The sequence below is a fragment of the Ruditapes philippinarum genome, unplaced genomic scaffold (assembly GCF_026571515.1).
Source record: "Ruditapes philippinarum isolate M1 unplaced genomic scaffold, ASM2657151v2 ctg2892_1_1_1_1, whole genome shotgun sequence".
Lineage (NCBI taxonomy): Eukaryota > Metazoa > Mollusca > Bivalvia > Venerida > Veneridae > Ruditapes > Ruditapes philippinarum.
In genome coordinates, this window is record NW_026856552.1 from 3,108 (window position 1) to 30,049 (window position 26,942).

General features: G+C 32.9%; 1 protein-coding gene across 1 annotated transcript; it reads right to left on the reverse strand.

Moving 5' to 3' along the window:
• Window positions 1-2,609: 2,609 nt before the first annotated feature.
• Window positions 2,610-26,297, reverse strand: LOC132746957 (transmembrane and coiled-coil domain-containing protein 4-like). Its single transcript, XM_060736248.1, has 13 exons — window positions 26,160-26,297; window positions 22,023-22,119; window positions 21,396-21,453; window positions 20,223-20,367; window positions 17,843-17,975; window positions 13,486-13,583; window positions 12,873-13,016; window positions 10,819-10,968; window positions 10,344-10,505; window positions 9,537-9,758; window positions 7,492-7,609; window positions 5,108-5,225; window positions 2,610-4,377 (listed from the first exon to the last, which is right to left on the reverse strand). Exons 1-13 carry the CDS (start codon window positions 26,209-26,211, stop codon window positions 3,676-3,678), a joined length of 2,199 nt encoding a protein of 732 aa, XP_060592231.1. The 5' UTR covers window positions 26,212-26,297; the 3' UTR covers window positions 2,610-3,675.
• Between the last annotated feature and the right edge of the window lie 645 nt (window positions 26,298-26,942).

Genomic DNA, 26,942 nt, shown 5'->3' on the forward strand with positions numbered 1-26,942 from the left:
CTTTGTGACAGGTGAGTTAAAAAAACAAAACAACAAAAACAGCAAAAAGAAAACAAAAAACAAGCTTGAACGGACGGACGACGGATGGACGACGGACGAAATGCGATCACAAAAGCTCACCCTGTCACAGGTGAGCTAAAAAGAGGTAAAAAGTATGCAAAAATAACCCTAACTGCATAAGTAGTGCAGTAGAAATATGGTGGAAAATATTGCAAAATCGTCATAAATCACTTGGAAATAATTACTTTTATCTTGCATCTTTTTACTTTTCTTAAAATCCAGTTCTTTTTTCTCATGTTTGATTTTCTTGAAATATTTTGGTTCATCTGGAGGCATTTAGCTTTAAAATTTATGAAGAAATAGGAAAATATTCTAACAAATCAAAATCTTTTCCTGGTTTATAATACATTTGTGTAGATATTGTTAAATAGTGGAAAAGAAATCAGAAATAAAGCTATGATTTCATACATAATATGATATAAATTGATGGTTTTAATATGATTATCAATCCAACAAAGTCTAACATTCACAACATTCATTAAATTCAATCTGAACAGTGCTAATAGAATATATAATGATATTCTATAATTATGGAGAATAAAAAATTATAATGAAATTTAATATGGATTCTTGAGACAAAATATATCACAGGAACATGTGAGAGTTCCATAAACAAGGCATAATTAAGAAAATCACAGTAGACAATCTAATGACCAAAAAAATGTGCTGAATTAGCTTTTTTTTGTGACAACATGATTTAAAAAATTTTTTTTTAAAGTTTTTACTATATACATAAAGGGAAAAACAATGACCCCCTGGGGCGAAGCCATTTTTGACCCCAGGGCTTTTATTTGAACTAACTTGGTAGACACCCACTAGAAGATGTTTCATGCTTAATATCTAAGCTCTAGCTATTTGGGTTTTTTTAAAGAAGATTTTTTAAGTTTTTACTATATACAAATAAGGAAAATCAATGACCCCCAGAAGGGGTAAATATTGACACCAGGGCTTTTATTTGTACAACCTTGGTAGACACTGACTAGACAATGTTTCATGCCAAATATTTAAGCTCTAGCTCTTTCGGTTTTTTTTAAGAAGATTTTTAAAGTTTTTTCTTTCGGTTGCCATGGCAACCAGAGTTCTGCATGGAATTAAATTCTTTGAACAATTTTTAAAGTTGACTACCAAAGGAACATTCCTGTGAAGTTTGGATGAAATTGGCTTAGCGGTTTATGAGGAGATGTCGTTTAAAGTAAAAGTTTACGGACGGACCGGACGGATGGATGCCAGACGAAAAGCTATCACAAAAGCTCACCATGTCACTTTGTGACAGGTGAGCTAAAAAAACAAAACAACAAAAACAGCAAAAAGAAAACAAAAAACAAGCTTATATGACTAAACAGCAGCTTTTCAAAATATTGCATTTCCCCTTTAAACAAATCAATAACAGAAATCTAAACAAATAGCATTAAAAAAAATTGAAGAAACATAATGAAAACAAGGTGGTCTCATTGATACACTAGCAAAGTAAAAAATAATATGTGCAATATTTACATGGAAACTTATCTGAGTGTAGCCTCAATATTTCTTTTCAGCTACAGCCCTCAAAGTAAATCTGCTATGAAAATTCAGAGCTGTAAATAAACACTTCTTTCTGTAGAAAGTTTAAGTAAATTTTGTTGATTTTAAAAACAAACAAATTATGTTAATTTTGTATAATCCTGGTCTTGAAATAATTTTTTTATTATACCTGTTATGGTTGTACATATTTTGTTATATTTATTGCATGTATCATATGCACGTTTGACATATAAAAATAAAAAAAAAATTTGACAGAAAAAAATCCATTATGTATACAAATGTATCCAGAATGACACTGATGATATTGTGGCAATAAGTAACAGTTGAATATATACATTGAAGTTTAAATACATGGAGGTATATTATAAAACAGTAATTGTAAGAGATTTCAGGGTCTGACAATTAAAAAATATTTTCTCAGCTTGGGTATCTGATCCGTTAGAAATCAACATAGATGGCTAATGAAAATCCTGAAAACTGAGGCAGAGCTCTCTGAAAATTGTTGAAATGTTTTATAACATTGAGGCCTAATCTTTTTCTTCTTTAGCCCTCTATTAATTTTCTTGATCATAAGATTTCGGTAGAAAATACTACACTTGTTGCTTCTGCATCTCAAAAGACCTATTTGAATCAAATAAAGGAAAAAATATGACTTCCTGATAGAAATACCTCTTATTATTATATAAACAAAAATATGATTATTTTTTATTAAAAGCACCACTGATTAATATTGATAAGAAAATCATAAGTAAAATGTATGATAAAAGAACACAGGTTATAATAAAATGCCTTTAAAAAATCTTAAAACAAATTCATTATCTGGTTCTTTGTAGAATATCCTGAGAAAAAAATATGAGCTGTCACGACAAAATCAACACAGTGCATTTGCGACCAGCATTGATTCAGACCAGCCTGCTGTTCGCTATCAGTTTCTCTACTAGTAATAGAGTTGGTAAGCGAACAGCATGGATCCTGCTCAAACTGCACGGATGCGCAGCCTGGTCTGGATCCATGCTGGTCACAAACCCATTATGTTGGTTTTGTTGTGGCGCGGCTCATATAAGGTTATCAAAACAATGAATGATATCAAATAACTGACTAAAGTAAAATTTGAATGATCATTATTTATGTGAATTGAATCAAATTTCTGTCCTGTACATGAGACAGCTAATAAAATGTGAAAGTAAAATAACTATGCCTATGTTAAGGTTATACTATATAGGCTATATCACATTTTGTTTGTTTTAATAAATAATTCCAAAAACTTGTAACAACAAGTGCTGTCCACTATCAGTAGGACAGGTTGCTTGACTATTTTCAGTGCTTGATAGTAAAACAAAGGCCTGAATAATGTAGAATTTTTGTCAAAATCAATGTTAAAGAGTTATGGGCCTTGGAGAGTGACCTCCTATTATGCTTTTAAATAAGTTTGCAATATCATCTTGCACAAAAAAGTTAACCAAACTGCGAGTCCAACCCAAATGCCATGATCAGTACAATAGCTCTCCCTATTCTTCAAATAATCGAGCTAAAAACTGACAAGTTTATCTTTAAGGCTACTCTTTGCTGAGTTCTCAAGATCATTTGTTGTGTATTTTGTGTCTACATCCTGCATACCCTGAGAGTAGCTTCTGTTAAAGAACTGAACATTTCTAGACATGTATAAAATAATCAGGTTACATATGAATTTGTCATCAGTTTGTACAGAAACAACAACAATAACAAGCACTGAGCATTCAAATAGCTTCAAGAATGTACATATCTCAATAAACTTCACCAAAAGAATTCGTACAGAGGTTAGAATAATTCATTAAATGGCATTTACTTATTATATCATTTGATTTCTTTTCAATTAGCAAAAATGATAACTTGGACAACTTTCTTTTCCTAAAAACAAGATGGTTTAACCTGAAAAATAATAAGCATACAAAAAAACTTTTTTTTCCAGGGAATATGGTTCATTTCCATCCTTGTGTCAAAAATCCTAATCATATTCTGGATAGTTAAAAGATACATTGTATCTAAATTTGGTAGTAAAGTACCTGCCGCAAATATAAGAATTTGTGTATATGTTCCTATAAAGGTGGTTAATAACTATGATTTTACTGCACCATCATCCTCCTCATCAGATTCAGGATTTGAATCTGTAAAATAACACCCTTCTTCATCTTCATCTCCTGTTGCTACAACTTTATCAGTATCCTTGCTCTTTGACTTGTCCTGATCTGTCACACATACAAACCCCATACTATTCAATCCATCTCCAGATTTATCACCAGCATTTTCATGTCCATCTATATTACGAATGCTTTCACCATTGCTTAAGCCTCCCTGAGTATCTAAATTTTTCTCAGATGTTTTGTCAATAATTGCACTTTGTTTCTTAATTGCACTTGCAGGCTCATCATGACTGTCTTCTCTCACTCCTTTAGTAATATTATCATCAGTTTGAACATTGGGAGGAGTTTCACTTGTTGCTGTTGTTTTGCTGCCTGTATCTGCTTCACCCATGTCCACAAATTTTAAACTTGGGTCTTCAAGCTTCAATTCACTAGAAGTTCTAGATTTATTGGCTTCATTGTCATTTCTACTTTCAGATTTTGATTCCCTATCGTTTCCTGTGTTTGTAACGCAAGCTCCATTCACGTTTTCAACATCAGGTTTTATAGGGAATTCTTTTAATTCACCAATTTCTTTAGTAAATTTCTGTGTAATTTTCAGTTCATCTTTTGTGCGAACACCAACAGCTTTTAGAATAATGTCTAGATTATTTTTATAATCTCCATGGCCGTCAATCTGAAAATATTATAAAATTTAAAATGCTCATTATTTTTACTAAAAGCAAATATTTATCATGGCCAACAATCTAAAAATATTATAAAAATTTAAAATATTCATAATAAAGAGTTAATAATTATATTTCATTTTCAGACTGGTATTACTCTGTATTAGTGGCAAATATTTATCATGGCCATTTATAACCAGTCTTCGAGATAACATGAGTATACAGTAATATACATCATAAAATCTCTTCGCTTCATTTTACACAAATTATGATATAAATCTGCTTCCTTTCAATCAACATTCCTTCATAACTGCATAAGCAACATAAAAATATCAGTTCTGTGTAAAGACAGACAAAAGAATCAATTCTAGAAAAATGGATTTTTTTTATCCCCTTGAAGAAAATCATTAATATTTTATAATAATTTGAGTAAAAGTGTTTTTCATTTTCTTCCACACTCACACTCACTTGCCCCTCACCACTGTTTATTTGAATCCCATTAATGACTGAATTTTATCATGTGTGGAATCCTTTGCAGAGTTTTCCATTTTATTTGCTTCATTTGATATTTGTAAGATTTTCAAATTTAATGTTTTTAGGCTTTTGTACTTCGGTGGAGTTCCATTATCACAAGTAATATCAGGGAATTCCAAGACAGTTACATCATTAACCTTTGTGTCAAAGATCCTCAAATGTTTTTTTTAACATAAGAAAACGTTACATTGTAGAGTCAGAACTTACTATATCACTTAGATCAATGTTGTGCATCCTTCTATTGTCCCATTTCACTGGGGACAGTCCTGCTACATGGAATGTGACAGATGCTGTTCTATATAAAAACTTGAGCAACCAATCACCTCTGTATAAAAAGAATCAGAATTCATAATGAAAATATAATTAACTGAAAATACTGAATACTTAAACAAAGCTGTTTGGTGTAATACAAATGCCTTAAATTGCAATAAAAAGATTAAACTTCAAAATAAGTCGATCAAAACACAATAATACACATGTATTGTTAACAGAACATGGTGCTTAATTATTCACAGTAGCAGGTCGGAAAAAACAAGAGTATGTAGTGTTAATACTCATCTGTTAAGAGCAACCAGTTTAGACAAAAATACAAAGTCAGAAAGGGGCATAACTCTAAAAATATAGCTTTCAGAATTATGCCCCTTGTCTAACAACTGCATTTTCGTCATGATAAGCAAGTATTCCAAGTTGATAACTTTTAAAATGATTGGATAATGGGCTACATTCAAATTTTTGTACGATGATGACAATGACAACAACAATGCAGGGATCATAATAATTTGACTTTTTCTACAAAACAAACAAGCTAAAACAAGATTGCATTTGTAAAAAATGCCATGCCACCGCATAAATACCACACTAAATTATAAGTAATGGAGGAGCACATTTTTTTTTTGTTTCTATACAGATTGCCATAATGCATAGATCACTTACCTATCTGTTATTATCAGATTAGTACCTTCAGACAATAAGATTTTTAATTTTTTACTTCATGACATAGTGACTGAAAATCATGATCCCCAGGGGCGGGGCCAATTTTGACCCCAGGGCTTTAATTTGAATAATCTTGCTAGAGGTTCACTACACAATGTTTAATGCAAAATGTCTCACCTCTAGCCTTTGTCAATTCGAGAAGATGATTTTTTAAAGTTTTTACTATATACATGTAAGGAAAACCTATGACCCCCCGGGCGGGGCTAGTTTTGACAGCAGAGGCAAAATTTGAACAACTTTGGTGGAGTACCTATAGATGATATACCAAATATCAAAGCTCTAAGCCTTGTACCTTCAGACAATAAGATTTTTTAATTTCTAACTATATGTACATAGTGAAAATCAATGAACCCCGAGGGTGGAGCCAATTTTGACCCCAGGGCTATAATTTGTACAATCTGCTAAAGGTTCACTACACAATGTTTCATGCAAATTATCTAACCTCTAGCCTTTGTCAATTTTGAGAAGATGACTTTTTAAAGATTTCACTATATACATATGAGGAAAACCTATGACCCGAAGGGCGGGGCTAGTTTTGACACTAGAGGCAAAATTTGAACAACTTTGGTAGACTACCAATAGATGATATCATATAACAAATATTAAAGCTCTAAGGCTTGTACCTTCAGACAATCAGATTTTTTGATTTTTTACTACATGTACATATTGAAAATCAATGACCCCCGGGCGGGGCCAATTTTGACCCCAGGGCTATAATTTGTACAATCTTGCTAAAGGTTCACTACACAATGTTTCATGCAAAAATTTCTAACCTCTAGCCTTTGTGAATTTAGAGAAGATGATTTTTGAAGTTTTTACAATATACATATAAGAAAAACCTATGACCCCCCGGGGTGGGGCTGACTTTGACACTAGAGGCAAACTTTGAACAACTTTGGTAGGGTACCTATAGTTAATAACACATACCAAATATCAAACCTCTAAGCCTGGTACCTTCAGACAAGAAGGTATTTTAAGTTTTTACTATATGTACATATAGTGAAAATCAATGACCCCGGGGCGGGGCCAATTTTGACCCCAGGGCTATAATTTGAACAATCTTGGTAGAGGTCTACCAGACAATGCCTTATGCAAAATATCTAAGCTATTTTGGGTCTTTACAAGAAGATTTTTTAAATTTATTCTTATAATTACTTTTGGTTGCCATGGCAACCAGATTTCTGCATGGAATGAAATTCTTTGAACAACTTTGGAAGCCCTTCACCCAAGGATCAATCTGGCCAAGTTTGGTTTAAATTGGACTAGTGGTTTTTCACAAGAAGATTTTTTAAGTTCACTATATAATCTATATAACACACACACACAAACAAACACACACACACACAGGTGAATCGCTATATGCCACCGCATCGCAGATGCTGCGGTGGCATAAAAACAAACTGTAATTTTCTTTTACAAAAAGAGCTATAATTTTCAAAGCAATACCCATTTTGTTCTATGAAAGAAACTTATTTGAATCAATCAAGGGCATAACTGTGAAACAATGACAGTGTTTCTTTTATCAAAATTTAATCTTATGACAACATCTTAACATCTTGTATTTACTTAACCACATGTATTGTAGGCAAATGACTCACCTGGCATAACCATTTACAATTTTGCCACCTACAACTTTGATAAGTGGCTGCCAGTTTTTTGGGTCCCCTGATACAGGTGCACCTAACAATATCACATCTTCTACCAAACCTTCACCACCTGAAGTCATAATCAATATAACATCACACAAACTTACCTTAAACATGATTAAAATTTAATTTACAGTTTTATAAGTTGTAAGTGTTCATCAGTATTTATACAGTAATAGATCATTTACCAGTGAATTTATTAACAATAAAAACCTTACTGTTTTCTTTTTCTGTTGCCTGATCAACAAATAAAATTAAAGGGACTCCACTGAGGTTTTTTTTACAGGAAAGGACTGAAAATATTTTTCTAAAATTTGTGTACTATTTGATGTAGGTCTGGACCAATAACTTGTGTGCAAATTTTCAGATCATTCTCTCGCTCTGTTTTTCTAGAATAATTATTTTTGATATGCAAAATGACACAAATATGCAACACTTTTAACTAAAATCAGGCTTAAAATTGCACAATACATCAATATTGAATTTAATTTCAAGAAAATTCCTTTATTTTCCTTTGCAGATTTTCCCATTAATGTGTTTCACATGAATGATGTAGAAATTTCAAATTTTATGCTTTTTTTTGGCTTTATGACCTCAGTGGAGCTCCTTTCAAGTATCTTCAATCTTAAAATTTTCTTATTTATAACAAAATTATACTTCTAAGATTATGACTGACCAGCAATAGATGGCTCTACAGTCGAAACTGTCTTAAGCAGCCAGCCAAGGGATGCAGTCATTTTGGCTGCTTAAGACAGGTGGCTGCTGAATGGAGGATCCAGTTTTTATCCAAATAAATTATTCATTTTTTTGTAAAATAAATCTGATTTAAGTATAAATTAACCAGTCTGATTCATCATCATCATCATCATCATCAGTTTTTAAACATTTACAAACGTATGCCATTAATAGTTTAACATGTACACAATCCTTCCAACATATAAAGCTTTACATGAATGTAACACAGATAAACAAATGCACTCACGATTTATTATGTCAATAATTGAAACTATTTATCCCATAAAAATATCTTTTGCACAATAATTTAAAATGCGTAATTTTTTTTTCACAAAAAAAGTATGACAGTTTCTTTTTCTAACTTTTGATCAATAGAATATTGTGTACACGTTATCTAAGTGTCGGCACTTCCTTTGATGTTTCGGATTGAAACAGCAGGGCTACAGGTTTGTAAACATCAAAGATTCCTTTGAAGAGACCGCTAGTTACCTCTTAGAGGTCATCTAGTGTGTAAACTTAATGGGTGTGATTTAACAGTGACCTCATTATATTCATGCAATTTTATTTTCACACATGGAGCAAGTGTTTTTATGAATTTATTACTGAGGAATTTAGACAATCGGCGATGTAATTCATTTTCATTTCTTTGGTAAGTACCATGTACGCACAAAATTTATCTGAATCGGGATAAACTGAAATTTCTTTCTGCCATCGACAATGCATTTTTTTCTTCTTTCTTTTTTTCTTAAAATCGGTAAATTGAAAAATAAAAAACTAGCGTACAGTAACTCAAAAGAACGAATTGCAAGTGCGTTGAGACGTTCCAAACGTTTGTAATTACGACACGGATGAGCAATTATGCAAACTTCTTGAAATGTTGTGGTTTGTGTTAATATCTAGCACCTGACAAGTAGCTTTTGTTAATCCGTGACACGTGTCATCTTTGAAAATAAATGACAGAAGATTGCCTGGCCGTTTCACCTGGCTGACCGCAGAAGATTGCCTGGCCGTTTCACCTGGCTGACCGCTTAAGATGACCGACTTTAAGATTCGGGAAGCATTTTAGGTGACCGTTGACCGCGGACAGCAGGTGACCGTTGAACAGATGTATAAAATAGAGTGGTTTTCGTCGGGAGCGTCACAAAATGGCCGTTAAGGTCAGGTGACCGCCGATAAGAGGTGACCGTTAGTACAGTTTCGACTGTATATGATAATTTCTCACAAAAACAGCTTAATATAACTTGCATATAAAAAATCACTACCTTTTCTTTTAGCAAGTTCCTCTAAACAAGAGAAGATAACTCTAGCTCCTAGACTGAAACCAATCAGAGTGACGGGCCTGTTTCCCTGCTCTCTAGCTAATAAAACCTCTGCCAGCTGTTTCCCGGTTTCAGTGGCTCTCTGTGTACATACATGCCATGGATTGTCTATAGCCCCTGATGCTGCAATCAATGCTGCTGGCCAGGCTATGGCACTGATTATCCCTGTTTTTTATATACATAATTAAGTTTTAAACACATACCCTACTGGAACCGAAAATGATTAGCCTTGGCCACCAGTATAGAGCCAGGCTGTGCTGTCTCCCTAGGCTCTATACTGATTGCTGACTGACCTTATAATTTGATCTTGATATCCTCAAACATTTAACAAATGAAAGCTTGGTAAGTTCACAGAATAAATTCAGAAGGTGAAAGGTTAAACTTACATAAGAAAGTAAAATGTAGAAAAAGGTTCATCACAAAACAGAATCGTGAAACTTAAACAATAAGTTGACAACTGTAAGCTAAAATTAGTCTCAAAAACAGCAGTGTAAAAAGTGAAATATATTAACAAAAACACTTAACTTTCTACAGATATTAACTCTTTTTAAGACATCAACTGTTATGAATACATATTTTAAAGAGCTAAAAAATATAAGCCCTTTCAAAATTCACAGGTCAATCACCCATTTCACACTGTCTAACCCTACATTCCTTTCAATCTAATTTTCAAGCTACAAATAGTCAGATATATTGTATTTCCATTGCTAATTTCATTAAGACTCATATTTTAAAGTACATTTACAGTACCTGATAAAACTGTGTATTTCAAGGCCTCTGTGGTAGCCATACTAAGTCCAGTCTGTAGAAGGTAATCAAATGCCTCCCCTAATTGATACAGATATTTGGACTCCCATCTCACACTATACTGTTCCTTAGAATCAGCCAATGCACTCCATGGAATTCTAAAATCTGAAAATGAAGCATGTGTTATTTACTAAGTTTATCTCACTACAGTGTTATAGACGTAGAAATCTTGCTTACAGAAAAATATCTTTTTTTTTCTGGAGATTCTTACATTTTTTTATTCATTATCGTATATAAATATACTAGTATGTTGCAATAGGGCAAAATTGAAAACTGCAAACTTGTACATTGGTGACATTGGTTTAAGCTATTTCTATCCAAGCTCTCTAGCAAAGATGTCAGCAAATTTTATTTGTTTTTACATTAACCACTGTAATATTACAATACTACACTATTCATTGTAAAACGTTAAGAGTACCTTGTAATCTATCATTGATCCAGCCAGTGACTGCTATAGTTATATGAAGTTGTTTCACGCTCCGTGCACAATTCAGTCGACTACCAATCAACGTTAGTGGTTCAAAGGCAAACTCATCTATCGCCCCAACCCTTCTCTTCATCTTGTAACCTAAAATGACATAATTTTTAAAAATAATTTGCAATGCTTTCATGTAAACATCATTTTAACAAACAACAGGGTTCATACAGACAGACATCCAGTATCAAAATTCAAGGACTTTTTAAGCACTTTTTAAGCATGTTTTTTTTTCATTTTTCAAGCACAATTGTTGCGTCTATATCTTACACAATGTTTACTTTAACCAATATTAATTTAGAAGTCATTTCTTGTTGAAAATACATTTTCTGGCTACAGTTTCTATAGAATAGCAACAAAGATAGCTACAAATCCAAACTTAACTGACACCCTGTTGTATGGCCCCCTGTTGAAACCCTTACTTCAATATATCACAATCCCCCCCCCCCCCCCAAAAAAAAAAAAGAAAAAAAAGAATATCATTTTTGATGATTTTTTTTTCATGTAGATTTATAACTGTGCTTATAAGCAGAAAAGGTGTGAAAAGAGCACAGGTAATCGTTTATCCGCTCTTTTGTTGTCAATCAGTCAGGCATCATATTGTTACAAAAAAAATCTCAAATTCATACTGTAGCTGTGACATGCAAACATTGCTGAATTAAGTTAATCACACAAGCCCAAAATCAATCAAAAAGCCTACACTTTTTACTGATGGAGATAAATGGTGTTTGATTAACTAAGGGGCACAACTAATGCTGGAAGCTTTCACTACACTTGTAATGGCTAACTGTTTCCATTTGTGATTTATGTTTTTCTTTCGTAGGTTTTCCGTTTCTTTTAAATATAAATACTACAACATCACAATATTATATATATCTACATTATTAAATTGTTTTACAAAAATAATGTCAATAATCATTGAATGTAATTATACATAATTGCAGTGGGTGGGGTAATGTGGTGATCTTGCGATGAGAGTTACATATCAGAATCTTGCTAAATGCTGTGTTGAGACCTTGGAACACAACATGAGCATTATAGAGGGGTTGAAGTGAAGTTCAAATCAATTGCAATATGTGCCTGTTACATTGAGCAAACATTACAAAATTCATTGATTTTGGTACTGAACAAGATCGGTTTTGTTTTTTTTTTTTTTTTTTTTATTTGTTGATTTTTACCGACACTAGTCTGTCATTCAATTATTTTCAAGCACATTTGTAGCGAATTTAAGCACTTTTTAAGCACTTTTCAAGAGAGTAATCAAATTCAAGGACTTTTAAGCACTTTTTATCATTTTTAAGCACTTTTTAAGAAAGGGACTGAAATTTAAGCACTTTTTAAGACTGTACGAACCCTGAACAACTATCGTATATTAAACTTCCAAAACACTGATATATTTTTTATCCTCATTAGAATCTATTCAAACTGTAAAGTAGACACTAAGAGGGCTTAGAACTCATTTATATCATTATCTAGATCACCCAGTGCAAAAGTAAATAGGGAAATATTTTCAAGAACCAGAGTAAGGCTTAAATACAAAATTGTTTTGCTGACAGACAAACATACAGTGATATTTACCAACTTTGCTCATATATAAAGAAATATGGTGGCGACCTCAGCAAGACAAGAACCTGCAATCTATTAGTCGGCACGCGTTTGAACAATCAAGCCCCCTATAACCATAAATTTCAATCTGACTTCAAGTAATATTAATTTTGTTGTTTGTTTTGTTGGATTTAAAGTCTCATAGACACTGTTAAGTCAAACAATGACTTTCCAGCTTTACTGGTGGAGGTGCCCCTTTGTGTATTATTCTAAGCACAAACAGGCACCTGAATATACACACTGACATTTCTTAAGCTAGATGAATAGCTTCCTCACATGAAAGAATACAAAGTCTCTGAGGAAATTCGAACCTACAATTGTGAGAGGCAAGTGGTTTGATGTCAATGACCTTAACCACTCGGCAACAGATGCCCCTTCTAGTAATAACTTACCAGTCAAGCCAGCTCCGGCCACACCAAACAGTGACCCTATTATAGCCACACCGGCAGCAGATCCAAGTGCGGCTGCACCTGCTCCACCTATAACAGCCCCGGCCCCTGCTGCTACCAATGGTGCAGCTAATCCCCCAGTCAAACCTTTACAAGTAAACAAAATTTCCACTTTTCACCATTGATAGTAATCATTAACAAAATACTTTTTTTTTTAATGTATGATTTTAAAGAAATCAATAATTTCAATGCAGGTCTAAATTTTTCACTGATATAGATTTCATTTTAGCATCTAAGTAATTATTATCACAAACTATGAATTTCAAACCTGACACCCAAACCTTACATGTGCATAATTATTAGAAACAAATACGAAACAAATAAGTTTTAATAATTCCAATAAAGAAAAGGAAATCATTCAATTAAAAATATTTCAAGAATTTGTTATATGAATTTTGCACCTCATAATAAGTTATTCAATTGATAATAATTTACATTTGAATTATTTCAGATATGTCTTTTGATGACAATAATGATTAAACTAACAGGGTGGAGCCTTATTTACCTCATTGCTTTCATTTCAGTAATAAGTAAGTACAATATGGGAGTGTCTTACCTATCAAAGCCCCACCTCCTACTGTTGCCAGGCCAATCAAAGCGTATCTTTTTACCTTTCTATTTCTGGATTTTTTTGCCTTTTCTTTCATTTCTTCTCTAAAAAAGCATAAAATTTATATAAAATTTCCCTATATAACATGTTGTCATTACCTTTTTTCATATACTGTATTTTTTTTTTTCATATACTGTATTTTTTTTTTTCATATACTGTATTTTTTTTTTCATATACTGTAATTTTTTAACACTAAATTTGGTAATTATATAATAAAAATTCTGTAATCTGAATGCAGTCTGTCATAATAAAGCCATTAAACATTTTTTATATTTCAGTCACATGGGTGAAAGTTGTAATAAAGCTTGTACTTGGCATTTTTGTTTAAAGTTTTTTTAAAGAAAAATATGGTTTATAGCAGTTTAAAGTCAAGAATTAGTCAACTTCCGACCATGCATTCAGAAATACCCTTATCAATCTTAATGCCATATTCATATCAGTTAGCCATGCATGACTTTGCTGCAATGAAGTACATGTACAAATAACTTTCTCTATATAGGTATATTAATAAGCCAATACTAGCCCAACATCTGATAATGTTCTTCTGCTTCATATTTAAATTATATAAGATCATTTTCAATCCAAGTAAGGTTAGTAAATAAATATAAAATAAACATCTGTTATAAACAGTACAATATACAGAAATATAAAGTGCAAGGAAATATCCAAATGATTCACTGTGAGGTTTAAAAGAAAATTACTGACTTAAAATCTAAGCAAAAATCGCTTCATTATAATATGCACAATAGATGGACTTCATCCTCAACATTGTATTCAAATTCACAATTCATCCTTCTTACACTAACTTTCTTTGCAGTCATAAACTGACAAGTCTTTGATATTTCAATAATAAAATTCAGTAGCCAATGGTATAGAGCCACAATGCATGTATTTTCAAGCTAGTCTCACTCTGTACCAGTGGCAAATATTTAGCATGGCCTTTTATAACCAAGTTTTGGCCGGACAACAGTTGAATATCCTAAACACAACTTGAAATTAACTGAGACAAAAATTAATTTTCTCCCAAATCATTTCTCAATATTTTACAAATACAATGACTTAGTAATTGTTTGTTTGTTTGTTTGTTTTGTTTTTTTTTTTTGGGGGGGGGGGAGTGGGAAGCCCTTTACATGTTTTATGACAAATTAAGTAAAACTGTAGATTTCATTGATCAATAAAACATTTTATTCCAACTATACACAATTAGCTTACTAGCCATCAAAGTTTCCCTTACAAACTTCTCAATATCAATCAATACAATACAATATGAACAAATTAAGCCTGACAGAGGTAAAGTACATTCGTAAGAACAAGAGTGTTTTACATGGAGTTTAGTCTCAAGAGGATTGAGAAACTGAAATACTCTATAATGAATGTACTGGGCAAGTTATCTGAAATCAATGACCATCTTCAGTACCAAATAATATAACATCAGTATATTCATTTTGGGAATTCTTAAGGAAAAAAGAAAGAAATATAAATCAATGCGAAGAAAGAAAAGAAATTCAAACATTGTTGATCTTTAGCATGCTGTCACCATGGGACCAGTGCAGACAGACCAAGTTCAGCTCGCACATCTGCACTGTTTGCTTCTCAGACAGTACTTATCTTAAAATTTTCTCTAAAGATGATGAATGGTTTTATCCAGACAAAAAGAAGGACAAGTCCATTTAAGATATTTTAGCATTGGTAAGGGTTAGAAGTCTAAAATGATTTATATATAGTTAGCAGCATGTTAACAAGGATTAGAACCAGCATATGAAGAAACCTTGACATCTGATCTGACTATTATTTCAATATTGTAATTCCTTTTCATGATCAGAATAAGCACTTTTTTACTATTATCACACAAAGAAAACTATTATACTTTTTTTTCAACTTTTTTACTTTTAACACAGGAAGAAAACTTTTATACATTTACTTTTTTTTATAAAGGAATTTTTTTTGTTCTATGTACATGGCACATGGTTTAAAAATTTTAATACTTAGTATACATCATCGTGCTTTAATTAAATACAAATGTATTTAGTCAAGGCATTTAATAATACCTGAATTACAAAATACAAAGTACAAAATATATAATAATCATTTTTGTGATATGAAAAAAAATGTGCATATATTTTACATTACAAAATTTACATGAAAAATCAGTATATTTATAGAACAGTGTTTGTTTGCCCCTCACTTCCCACTGGAATCACTGTAACCAAAACCTTGAACTACCAAACAAAAAATATGAGCCGCGTCATGACAAAACCAACATAGTGGGTTTGCGACCAGCATGGATCCAGACCAGCCTGCTCATCCGTGCAGTCTGATCAGGATCCATGCTGTTCGCTTACCAACTCTATGACAAATAGAGAAACTGATAGTATCAGTTTCTCTATTTGTCATAGAGTTGGTAAGCGAACAGCATGGATCCTGATCAGACTGCACGGATGAGCAGGCTGGTCTGGATCCATGCTGGTCGCAAACCCACTATGTTGGTTTTGTCATGACGCGGCTCATATTTTTTGTTTGGTAGTTCAAGGTTTTGGTTACAGTGATTCCAGTGGGAAGTGAGGGGCAAACCCATTATGTTAGTTTTGTTGTGACGTGGCTCAATTATCTTTTAACAGAGTCGGTCCATGAGAATCACATCTTTATATATTTTTCATCTTTTTGCACAGTAAATATACAAACAAGGTTATATGTTGAATAAAACTTTGGTTTTGAAATTTAAAAAGTTTAACAGATGCTAAACATTCACTATTGTTCTTTTTAAATCTATACAATTCAATACCATATAAGTGGTTAATTTTGCGACATGGAAACATTTGCCATTTTTGCAAATTGAAATTATTCGCAAACATTTAATCATGCAAAAATTAATTATTTCTTTTTAGACAATCTTTCTATCATTTGAAAACACGTTTTCAAACAGCATCTTAGATGAATTAGTTTGACTGTTCAGGCACTGAGATAAAATTTCCTCAGTGCTTGTTTGTTCTTAACAATTCACAAATGATTTAAAGAAACAATAGATGTGTTAATAACGCAATAGGTTATTCATTTAACAAAATATTGTTTCAAAATATGACAAAGAAATGTGTGATCACGTCCTTTATCAAACATACTACGTATATATCAAACAATTATATAGATAATAAAGGTATAAAACAAATGAATAGAAGGATTACAATCATTGCATATTCTTAACATGTACCTGCTTAATTAATGATATCACACAAACAGTATTCAATTCAAGAAATCCTTTTTTCGCAAATATTTCCGCACAAAGAAAGTCCACTTTTTGACATTCCCAAAGTTTTTGTGACACACAAATATCCACTTATACAGTAGGTGGGGGGTGGGGAAAATCTTTCTTTAACTTTGGTACCTACTTTACCAAAACTGGCATGGTCACAGGACGGGAAACAAATATAATTTTAAGGCTTGCCTTTAAGTGCTTAGCATAAACAATAACACAGCACAGCCTTAAAGTGCTTAATATAAACAATAAACAGACAAGTCACACAAACACGAACATTCAGTAATTAATTTTTTTATTTATTTTTTATTTTTTTTAATATAAACAATTACATAGTCACTTTAAATCTAAAACAATAACGCAAACAAAAAGTATAACGAATTATAAATCATTCTAAATTAAAATGAAAGCCTTAAAATCAGCTATCTAACATTTAATTAATAATAATATTATTATTAATAATAATAATAATAAAATAACAAGAAATAATAAGAACAATGTGTATGTACACTGACAACACATAGATATACCTCTCCCTCTTGGAAGGACTTAAATTATCAGAAAAAATAGAATTTCATCTACATTGTACTGGGGTGTGGATGACTTTTTCTTTTGCCCATGGATAAATGTATTTTTTAAAATTTGCTTGCAGGCTTTAGTTATTTATGCCATTTATATCTATTGTTGTTTTATTTTTTCAAGATATATTACGCTCAAATTTGATAACTGCTACATAGTCTCTTTTTTAATTGTCAAATTTTGAGTACACATAGTGGAGATAGATGTTAAATGTGGATATAACATTCAAGAGAAAAGGCTGATAGAAAATTATCATTTTAAAGTAATTATTGCAAATCTTGTTCCTAAAGATATGTCCATAAACCCCTTGCTGACACTCAGTTTTTATTAATATTTATATATCTATATTTATTATATATTTATTATATTTTATTTTGCACGAACTTTAAAACAAATGATTTTGCACAATAGTTACCATGTCTCAAAGACTATAATTATACTCAATCAAAAATTACAGGAAGCGTAAAAACTTACTCTGACATTACGTATGTATCATATTCTAATGTCTCGGCAAATTCTTCCTCGATAGCCTCAACATCATCCCACGTAACTCTCAGTTGCCAGGCAATATGCTTGATTAATACTCGCATCCTAGCGTCATAGCAACCTGTATAAACACAAAATATTTGTAAACTTGAAACTAAGATATACTGTATTCCTTGAAACTGTCATAACTAGAACTGCCACTATCATGGCGTGAATACCCCTGCATACCACTTTGTCAGAATCAACAGTGGCCATTTAGAGCTCAAGGACAACCTCCCTGCCAAATCTGAGGTTACTAAGCCAGTGCATTGCTAAGTTATGTATTGTACATGCTTCAAATGTGAAAATGTCAAAATCAATACATTGCGGACAGGACATTCTTTAGCAATTAAGAAGAAAAGCTTTTTTTTTTGTCAAGGTCCCTGTGACCTTGACCTTTGACCCAGTGACCTCAAAATCAATAGGGGTCACCTTATAGTCATGATCAACATCCATGCCAAATATGAAGACTGTGGGTCAAAGGAATCTTAAGTTAATGGGTGGACAAACTTTTTGAAGTCAAAGTCCCTATGACCTTGACCTTTGATCCAGTGACCTCAAAATCAAAAGGGGTCATCTACTAATCATGATCAACATCCATGCCAAATATGAAGACTGTGGGTCAAAGGAATCTAAAGTTATTGGGCAGACAAACTTTTTGAAGTCAAAGTCCCTGTGACCTTGACCTTTGACCTGGTGACCTCAAAATCAATAGGGGTCATCTACTAATCATGACTAACCTCCATGCCAAATATGAAGACTGTGGGTCAAAGGAATCTTAAGTTATTGGGCGGACAAGCTTTTTGAAGTCAAGGCCCCTGTGACCTTGACCTTTGACCTGGTGACCTCAAAGTCAATAGGGGTCATCTACTAATCATGACTAACCTCCATGCCAAATATGAAGACTGTGGGTCAAAGGAATCTTAAGTTATTGGGCGGACAAGCTTTTTGAAGTCAAGGCCCCTGTGACCTTGACCTTTGACCTGGTGACCTCAAAGTCAATAGGGGTCATCTACTAATCATGACTTGCCTCCATGCTAAAAATGAAGACTGTGGGTCAAAGGAATCTTAAGTTATTGGGCGGACAAGCTTTTTGAAGTAAAGGCCCCTGTGACCTTGACCTTTGATCTGGTGACCTCAAAATCAATATGGGTCATCTACTAATCATGACTTACCTCCATGCCAAATATGAAGACTGTGGGTCAAAGGAATCTTAAGTTATTGGGCGGACAAGCTTTTTGAAGTCAAGGCCCCTGTGACCTTGACCTTTGACCTAGTGACCTCAAAATCAATAGGGGTCATCTACTTATCATGACTAACCTCCATGCCAAATATGACGAATGTAGGTCAAAGGAATCTTACGTTATTGGGCGGACAAGCTTTTTGAAGTCAAGGCCCCTGTGACCTTGACCTTTGACCTAGTGACCTCAAAATCAATAGGGGTCATCTACTAATCATGAATAACCTCCATGCCAAATATAAAGACTAAGGGTCAAAGGAATCATAAGTTATTGGGCGGACAAGAAAAAACCGACGGACGGCCGGACAGCCGGACGGACAAGCTGATTCCAGTATACCCCCCTTACAACTTTGTTGTGCGGGGGTATAAATATTGTCATACTAAGGCATTGTTTGATATTAATGAAGCGATTTTATCTAATATTATTGGATAATTTGATAATAGCTGACATGCATCAAATCCAGAAATTCTTAAAATTAATATTACTGTATTAGAACAATTATATATTACTATAAATACTGGGTATCAAGTGACATAACTCTACAGTTTAATACAAAATATGTCCCTTTCAATCAGAGTTGTTGTTAAAACAAATTTTAAACATTTTCTGAAGAAAAAATTCTTTAGGTGCCATGGCCAATTGGTTAACACATCTGACAAGTAAAGTAAAGATTTCTAGCTTTGTGGGTTAAAACTCTGTCAGGGACAAGCCATTTTTTTCCTTGAACAAGAAACTTTACACTCATTTCTCAGTACTAGCTGGTTCCTGGAATGAACTCAAGGGTGTGTCTATAAGCTTATAGCTTCCTACAAAGTCACTCTAATGTAAAGTTTAAAGGGATACTGGATGTTTGTTAAACATCATAAGCAGACCAACCATTGCTATAATGCTACTACAAGTATTGAACTAGTCCAACCAGCATGTCCTTTAATCCAAACCAGACTTAATTAAAACAATGGGCTGCTTGTCTTCCTAATTTCAAACATGAAATTCATAAAAATCAATATTATTTTGTGCAAGATTCAGAATCAGAGACGCACAAGTCTATTACACAAAAAAAGTGGGGACAGGATGATCTTGGTTCTCACCTTCGTTTATGGCTATCGTAATAAGTTCAACTATAAGGGGTTGTCTGGATTCCTTCAAACATTCCTCTGCCATTAAAGAGTCTACAAAGGCATCACATTCTGTCATTATCTCCCCTTCCATCAAGGCAAACATTGAATCATTTGTCTGGAATATATCATAAAAGTGAGTCAGTGGCAATTTTTTTCTTTACTTTTGTTACCTTCACTAGCAATATAATAATAGAGGATATTCAAGTTTTTTTCTATTAATACAGGCAGTATGAAAATAAAAATTTCACAATAAGCCACAGAAAAAACGAATGTCATATTTATAGAAAAACTTGAATTTTCTGTTTATTAAATAACATATCTCTATTTTGACCTTTCAATTCAAAAGATTTCCTCTTTAATTTTGTTTATTGGATGAATTTATAAGAAAGTAGTATGGCAAGACACCACTAAAAATATGGAAAATATGTTTCACTGCAGTGGAAAATATATTTTTTTATAGTGAAAACACAGAAAATGAAAACATGCATTCATTTCATCAACATTTCTCAATATTTCTAATAAACAATTTTATTTTTAAGCAAAATTGCAACTTCAAAATAGAACTATAGATATTTCTCTCCTTAAATGATTTCGGCAACAAAACTGTATTTTATGTTTGTTTCAATGTTTGTTTTACTAGATTTGAAGTTACACCAGCACTGTAATGGGTTTATGGCTGTTTACCAAATTTACTGAGGAGGTGCCCCTTCTTGTATTATTTCATGCACAAGCAGATAGAAGCACTGACCTCTAGTATTTAACTATGGGTAATTAGCAGTTTTTGCAACATAAGCTATCTATAAAAGCGTCATTAGTGGTGTTCTCTAAATTATTCGTACAGCCAACTGCTAATTCAAGTTTTCATCTAATTTTCTGATGTCATTTTATTTTAAACCTTTAAACAGATGATTTTTTTCCAATTATCAAGACTGAACATTTAACAATTTAGGGACATGGAAGATAAAATTTTCTGGCTATATAAAACACTAAGAAAAACAATTTTTACATTTAAAACTAAATCTTATTTTTCTGACAGTTTCTAAATCTCAGACAAGCCTAGCATGACTGAAAAGTTGCTACATTCACTTTACAGTGCTGGTGTGTACTATCAACAAACTAACATATTTATTTTGTTGTTCTTACCTGTTTTGGCTGACCAAACTCATGCAGTATCTTCGTAAGTGTTTTCTTCTTGAAGTTCCTAAAAATGAAAAGAAACATAATATGTATACACAACTTTTACAAAGATCTAAATTTTTACACAATAATTATGCTGACTATTTATAATTCACCACTCACAAGTTCAAGTTTGAATCCCACTACAGGTATATCATTAGTTATCTTCCTGTGAGGAACTACCTAGCTAACTTATAAATGGTACAATATGTTTCATCTACTTTAAGCTTATCATAACGATAGGGCTTCTAATGTCTCCCTCTTCCATTTGAAATATGTATAATTCAGTATTATGTAAATAATCAATGTATCAAATTGTGTATTGTTTCACTGTTCGGACTGTAGTAAAGATATTAAGAAATGGGGCTTTTTTTATTAAAAAGGTAGACAACTCTATTATATATATAAACTATGAATTCATTTTGACAGGAAAAATGCTCATAAATTTAGCAAGAGGCTATATAATGTATATCACTGAAACAAAACTTTGGAAATAAAAATCCCTGAAATAAATCTATGTTCAGTACATGTATATATAGTTATATACATGTATCCATGTATATAAATATGTGCAATATAAGTAATAAAACCTACTCCTGACATTCCTCACTGAACAATTGTGACATAGAAACTGCACACAGCCCTGCAATACTGTATAGTCCAACATCTGTTAGTTTTTTGTGGCAAGGCTCTGAAAGTATATAAAAAATTGAAGTATTGTTACTGTTACTGTATAACATGCCAAATTAGAAAGAGGATAAATTCTGCAAATGTGCTTGGCAGAGTGAGACTTACATGTCCTTGATAGTCAACAAGTTTGTTGACAGTATTTGTTTTATTGGGTTTTTCGTCACATTGACACAGTGTAGGTCATATGGCAACATTCCAGCTTTAATGGTGCAGGAAGAACATGAAAGAATCCAAAGTCCCTGTCGGGATTCGAACCCACAGTGACAGTCAACAAGTAATTCAAGTTTAAAGTGAATATTGTTAAGGATGTTTTCGGGAGTTTTCATATAGACATACAGGCAAAATGAAAACTGTTCAATAGAATTTCTTTAAATTTGGCATGTTGTAAGAATATGATAAGAGAAACATTTTAAGCGAAAAAAAATTGGGGTCACCATTCTAGTTTTTGAGTTATCTTATCATAAAAAAAAAGTTAAAGTTTAAAATCTTAGAATTCTTTTTATGCCCCCACAATGTGGGAGCATATAGCGTTGCACTTGTCCGTCCGTCCGTCAATCCGTCAGTCAGTCCGTCCGTCCGTCCGTACGTCCCGAAATCTTGTGAACGCAACTCCTCTTAAACCGGATGGCAGATTTTGCTTAAACTTACAGGGATGAACAACCTTAATGGGTAGATGGTAGTAAAGGAAGGAATTTTTGCTGCGACCAAATTTAACAGAATTATGGCCCTTTGTTGATTTTTTCACTAGATACTATGTAGAAATTTTGTGAACGCAACTCCTCTTAAACCGGATGGCAGATTTTGCTTAAACTTACAGGGATGAACAACCTTAATGTGTAGATGGTAGTAAAGGAAGGAATTTTTGCTGCGACCAAATTTAACAGAATTATGGCCCTTTGTTGATTTTTTCACTATATACTATGTAGAAATTTTGTGAACGCAACTCCTCTTAAACCGGATTGCAGATTTTGCTTAAACTTACAGGGATGAACAACCTTAAGGTGTAGATGGTAGTAAAGGAAGGAATTTTCGCTGCGACCAAATTTTACAGAATTATGGCCCTTTGTTGATTTTTTCACTATATACTATGTAGAAATTTTGTGAATGCAACTCCTCTTAAACCAGATGGCAGATTTTGCTTAAACTTCCAGGGATGAACAACCTTAATGTGCAGATGGCAGTAAAGGAAGGAATTTTTGCTGCAACCAAATTTAACAGAATTATGGCCCTTTGTTGATTTTTTCATTATATACTATGTAGAAATTTTATGAACACAACTCCTCTTAAACCGGATGGCAGATTTTACTTAAACTTCCAGGGATTAACAACCTTAATGTGTAGATGGTAGTAAAGGAAGGAATTTTTGCTGCGACCAAATTTAACAGAATTATGGCCCTTTGTTGATTTTTAGTTTTCAACTTGTGGCACATGTAGTCCAAAAAATATTTGACCTAGAGTCATAAGATTGACAGAACAGTGGCGTGTGGGGGCATCAGTGTCCTATGGACACATTTCTAGTTATAAGGTTGTTTAAATGTCACCTTTTAAATGGTTCGCATTTTTGCCCTTCTAATCAGTGTAAAGTTTCATATTAAAACGGAAACAACAGTCTACCCCTGACTGGGTTTTAACCCATACAGCTAGCAACCTTTAGATAACTAGTCTGACATTTTTAACCATTAGCCATGATGTCATTTTTTTATACTTGACTTATCATGCATGTTTATTGTTTGCTTTCTCTAACAACTTTATAACCAGGATGCTAATAATACACTGTTATAAGCTGTTACAGGCTTGCTATAGTTTATTATGGTGAAGCCCCGACGTCTAAAGCTATTGCTACTAAACACATAGCAAAATAACTAAAAAATGTCTATTGTCTTGCTTTTCAAGCTTTAATCAAAAGTGTATCAAATTTTATTTTAAGTTGTTTGGAATTCCAACCAGTAGTTTTCAAGTTATGCTCCGAACAAGGAAAAGTAACAAAGGGCAATAACTCTGTAATCAGTCAAGATGGAGTTATGGTTCTTGTGCACTGCGTTACCTCTCAATGTGCTTGACCATTGTATAAAGTTGTATTGAATTCCAACCATTAGTCTTCAAGTTATACTCCGGACAAGGAAAATGTAGCAGACGGCTGGACAGGCTGACCGACCACCGGGTGACTCCTATATACGAAGTTTGGGGGGGAATAATAAAAACAACAATTTATTTTTGCCTTATCCACCATACTGGTTAACTAAAGCATTTCACAGATTGAATCCAAATTTTTGAACAGAAAAATATTTTCGTATACGCAGACAGTGCATGGGCAAATATTTCATTCAAAAATGTTTCGTTTTAAACTTTTGACTCATATTAACGCTTGCATATAATTAGCCAATATTTCGCACACTGTGTAAAGGCCATTTGTTTTTTCGGCTGTATAAGAAATTTAATTAAATTAAAGGATTAAAACATGATTTTTAGGATGCATTAGTTTAATTATTTAAATAATTTTGTTAAAGGGTATTTATTTTATACTATTGTCGATCTATTTATACGCTGACATGTGTTTATGATTCAGCAAGATCTCCTTGCAGAAGGTGCTATGGGTTTAAGAGCATTTTCGATATGAGGTTGCTTTACCAAGAAGTAAATATATCTCAAAGCGAAGTCATATTTATAGGACTACACTATGGGTCAAGAAGCCTATCATAAAACAGGCTGGTGAAAATGCCCATGTGTCAAGAAGCCTATCATAAAACTTTAACAGGCTGGTGAAAATGCCCAATCAGGCTTATGACATAAAAAATCATATTTCTAGAAAAATAATAGAGATATTTCTTTTAAACTTTACTTGTTTATTGAGCATAATATATGACATAAACAGAAAGAAAAATATTTGGTTACTGCCACTTTTGCATGAATGATTTCTGCATTGTCATTATTTTTGAATTCCTTAAAAAATATGTTACATATTCAAAGTATAAAACAAAATAGTTAAATAACTTCTTTATGCTCTAATTCATTGTGCTAACACCTGTCAGCCTTCATATCATTCAGCTTTCAGAGAAATCTTCAAAGTATCATGTTCAGTGTCAAAGAATTGTCAAAATATTCATGCAGAAAAGAGGATATTTAATCAAAATATACTGGCGCAATAATCTTGAGCGAAATGAAGTTGTTGGACATGTTTATGTTAAGAAGTTTACATTACAAAATAATTTTTATGAACTTAAAATATTTTGTTTCCTGATAATGGGGGAAAAAGGGAAATAATTATAAGAAAATAAAAGGCAACCAAAATCTTTTTATTTTGATTTGCATCATATATAACAAACAAAACAAGTAAGAGCTACTCACTTCCCCTCGGAGCGAGCTTGTCGCTGAGAAGGCATAGGGCGTCAGCAGAAAATTTGAAGACTTGGGATGGCGCTGATGATCAGAACTTGTACTGCAGACCAGCTGCCGATGTCCTGACTAATGCCGAGGGGAATGGCCCTACAAAGTAGGCTCTGAGTCGACAAGGATGGTGTGCTTTGGTGCGTGAGCGCCTAGCACAGATAGACGGCTTGAACAGCATTATGTTGGCAGCAATTTTGCTGGCACCAACCAAAGGGGCACCAACAGTCCTTTTAACTGTTTAAGGGCTACCTCCTTTCATTATTGTTTTAGGTTACTATACATTTAGGTTCTCATTGACCATACAGTGACCTACTTTTGGCTCAAAATTCATATCTTTGGCTAATACTTTGTGGAAATTGCATGGAGGAAAATTATCACCACTTTGTGCTTCAAAATTAACTCTTTAAGGGAATAACTGGCGACGTGTGCGGGGTCCCTACTGACCAGCAAAGCTGCATTTTGTTCCTTTAGGAGCGGACAGACCCTCATTAAGCATAGACTACACACACAAGTTAGAATGAAAGCTAGAAATCTGATTTTTATGTTTTTTTATAATATGCTAGCCTGTTTAACAGTGTTTTCTGTAATTTCTAAATAACATTACTTATTTTTCAGATAACTATTCGTAAAATTGTATTCAAAATATACATATACCTTTATGTTTTTCAGCTGTCACTGACTTTTCTTTGCTTTTATTTAGAGACATTGCTAATTCCAACTTTTTTGCGACTTGACAGCTGACATAACAGACTTCCGGTTTGTTTGTACCACAAAGAAACTTGAAATACCACTAAGTACTAAGTACCGAAATCGGCTAATATCTACCGAACAAAACTCGAACTTACAAACAAATCACGAAAGAATCTAAAAGTTTTACATGATGAAGGTCGGCTAAATTTCTATTCCATTCTAATGATTTGAATCACTTCGAGTTGATTGTGCAACGTTGTAATCTCATGAGCCAGATAAAAAATAGTGCCAGATATGAATTATTTTCAAAAGATACAAAATGCAACATTATGAAAAGGCTACTGTAAGATAAAATATTCATGGTTTGTGCCCTGTCCTGTTTTTGTTTGGGGTCCGCATGGGCTCCTTGCCGCTGGTTCTTGTTGCTGGGCCGTATTGGGGTTGCGTGCATTGGACGCCGCCTTTCCTTGTTGATCTTGTTTAACATATTTTATATATTATACAGTATAGAAAATAATATCCCATAAGTAAAACTGTAGAGATATGTATTTCTACTATTTTTGAATTTCTTAATCAAATTCTTTAAAGAAAATGAATATTTCTTTCAGCTATCAATTTAATATAGAATTATATTATTTATAATGGGATTATAAGTATACATGACCTTGGTATGATTTGACACATAATGTTTACGTTATTTAATTGCCCACTGATTTTGCCACTTTTGTCTGTGAATTATATGGATTT

Coding starts and splice junctions, on each gene's coding strand:
- LOC132746957 (XM_060736248.1), bottom strand. CDS start 26,211: ATGTCTCTAAATAAAAGCAAAGAAAAGTCAGTGACAGCTGAAAAACAT. Junction 13,017..13,485: donor AGGAGGTGGGGCTTTGATAG/GTAAGACACTCC, acceptor TTACTTGTAAAG/GTTTGACTGGGGGATTAGCT. Junction 10,969..12,872: donor GGCCGGAGCTGGCTTGACTG/GTAAGTTATTAC, acceptor ATGTCATTTTAG/GTTACAAGATGAAGAGAAGG.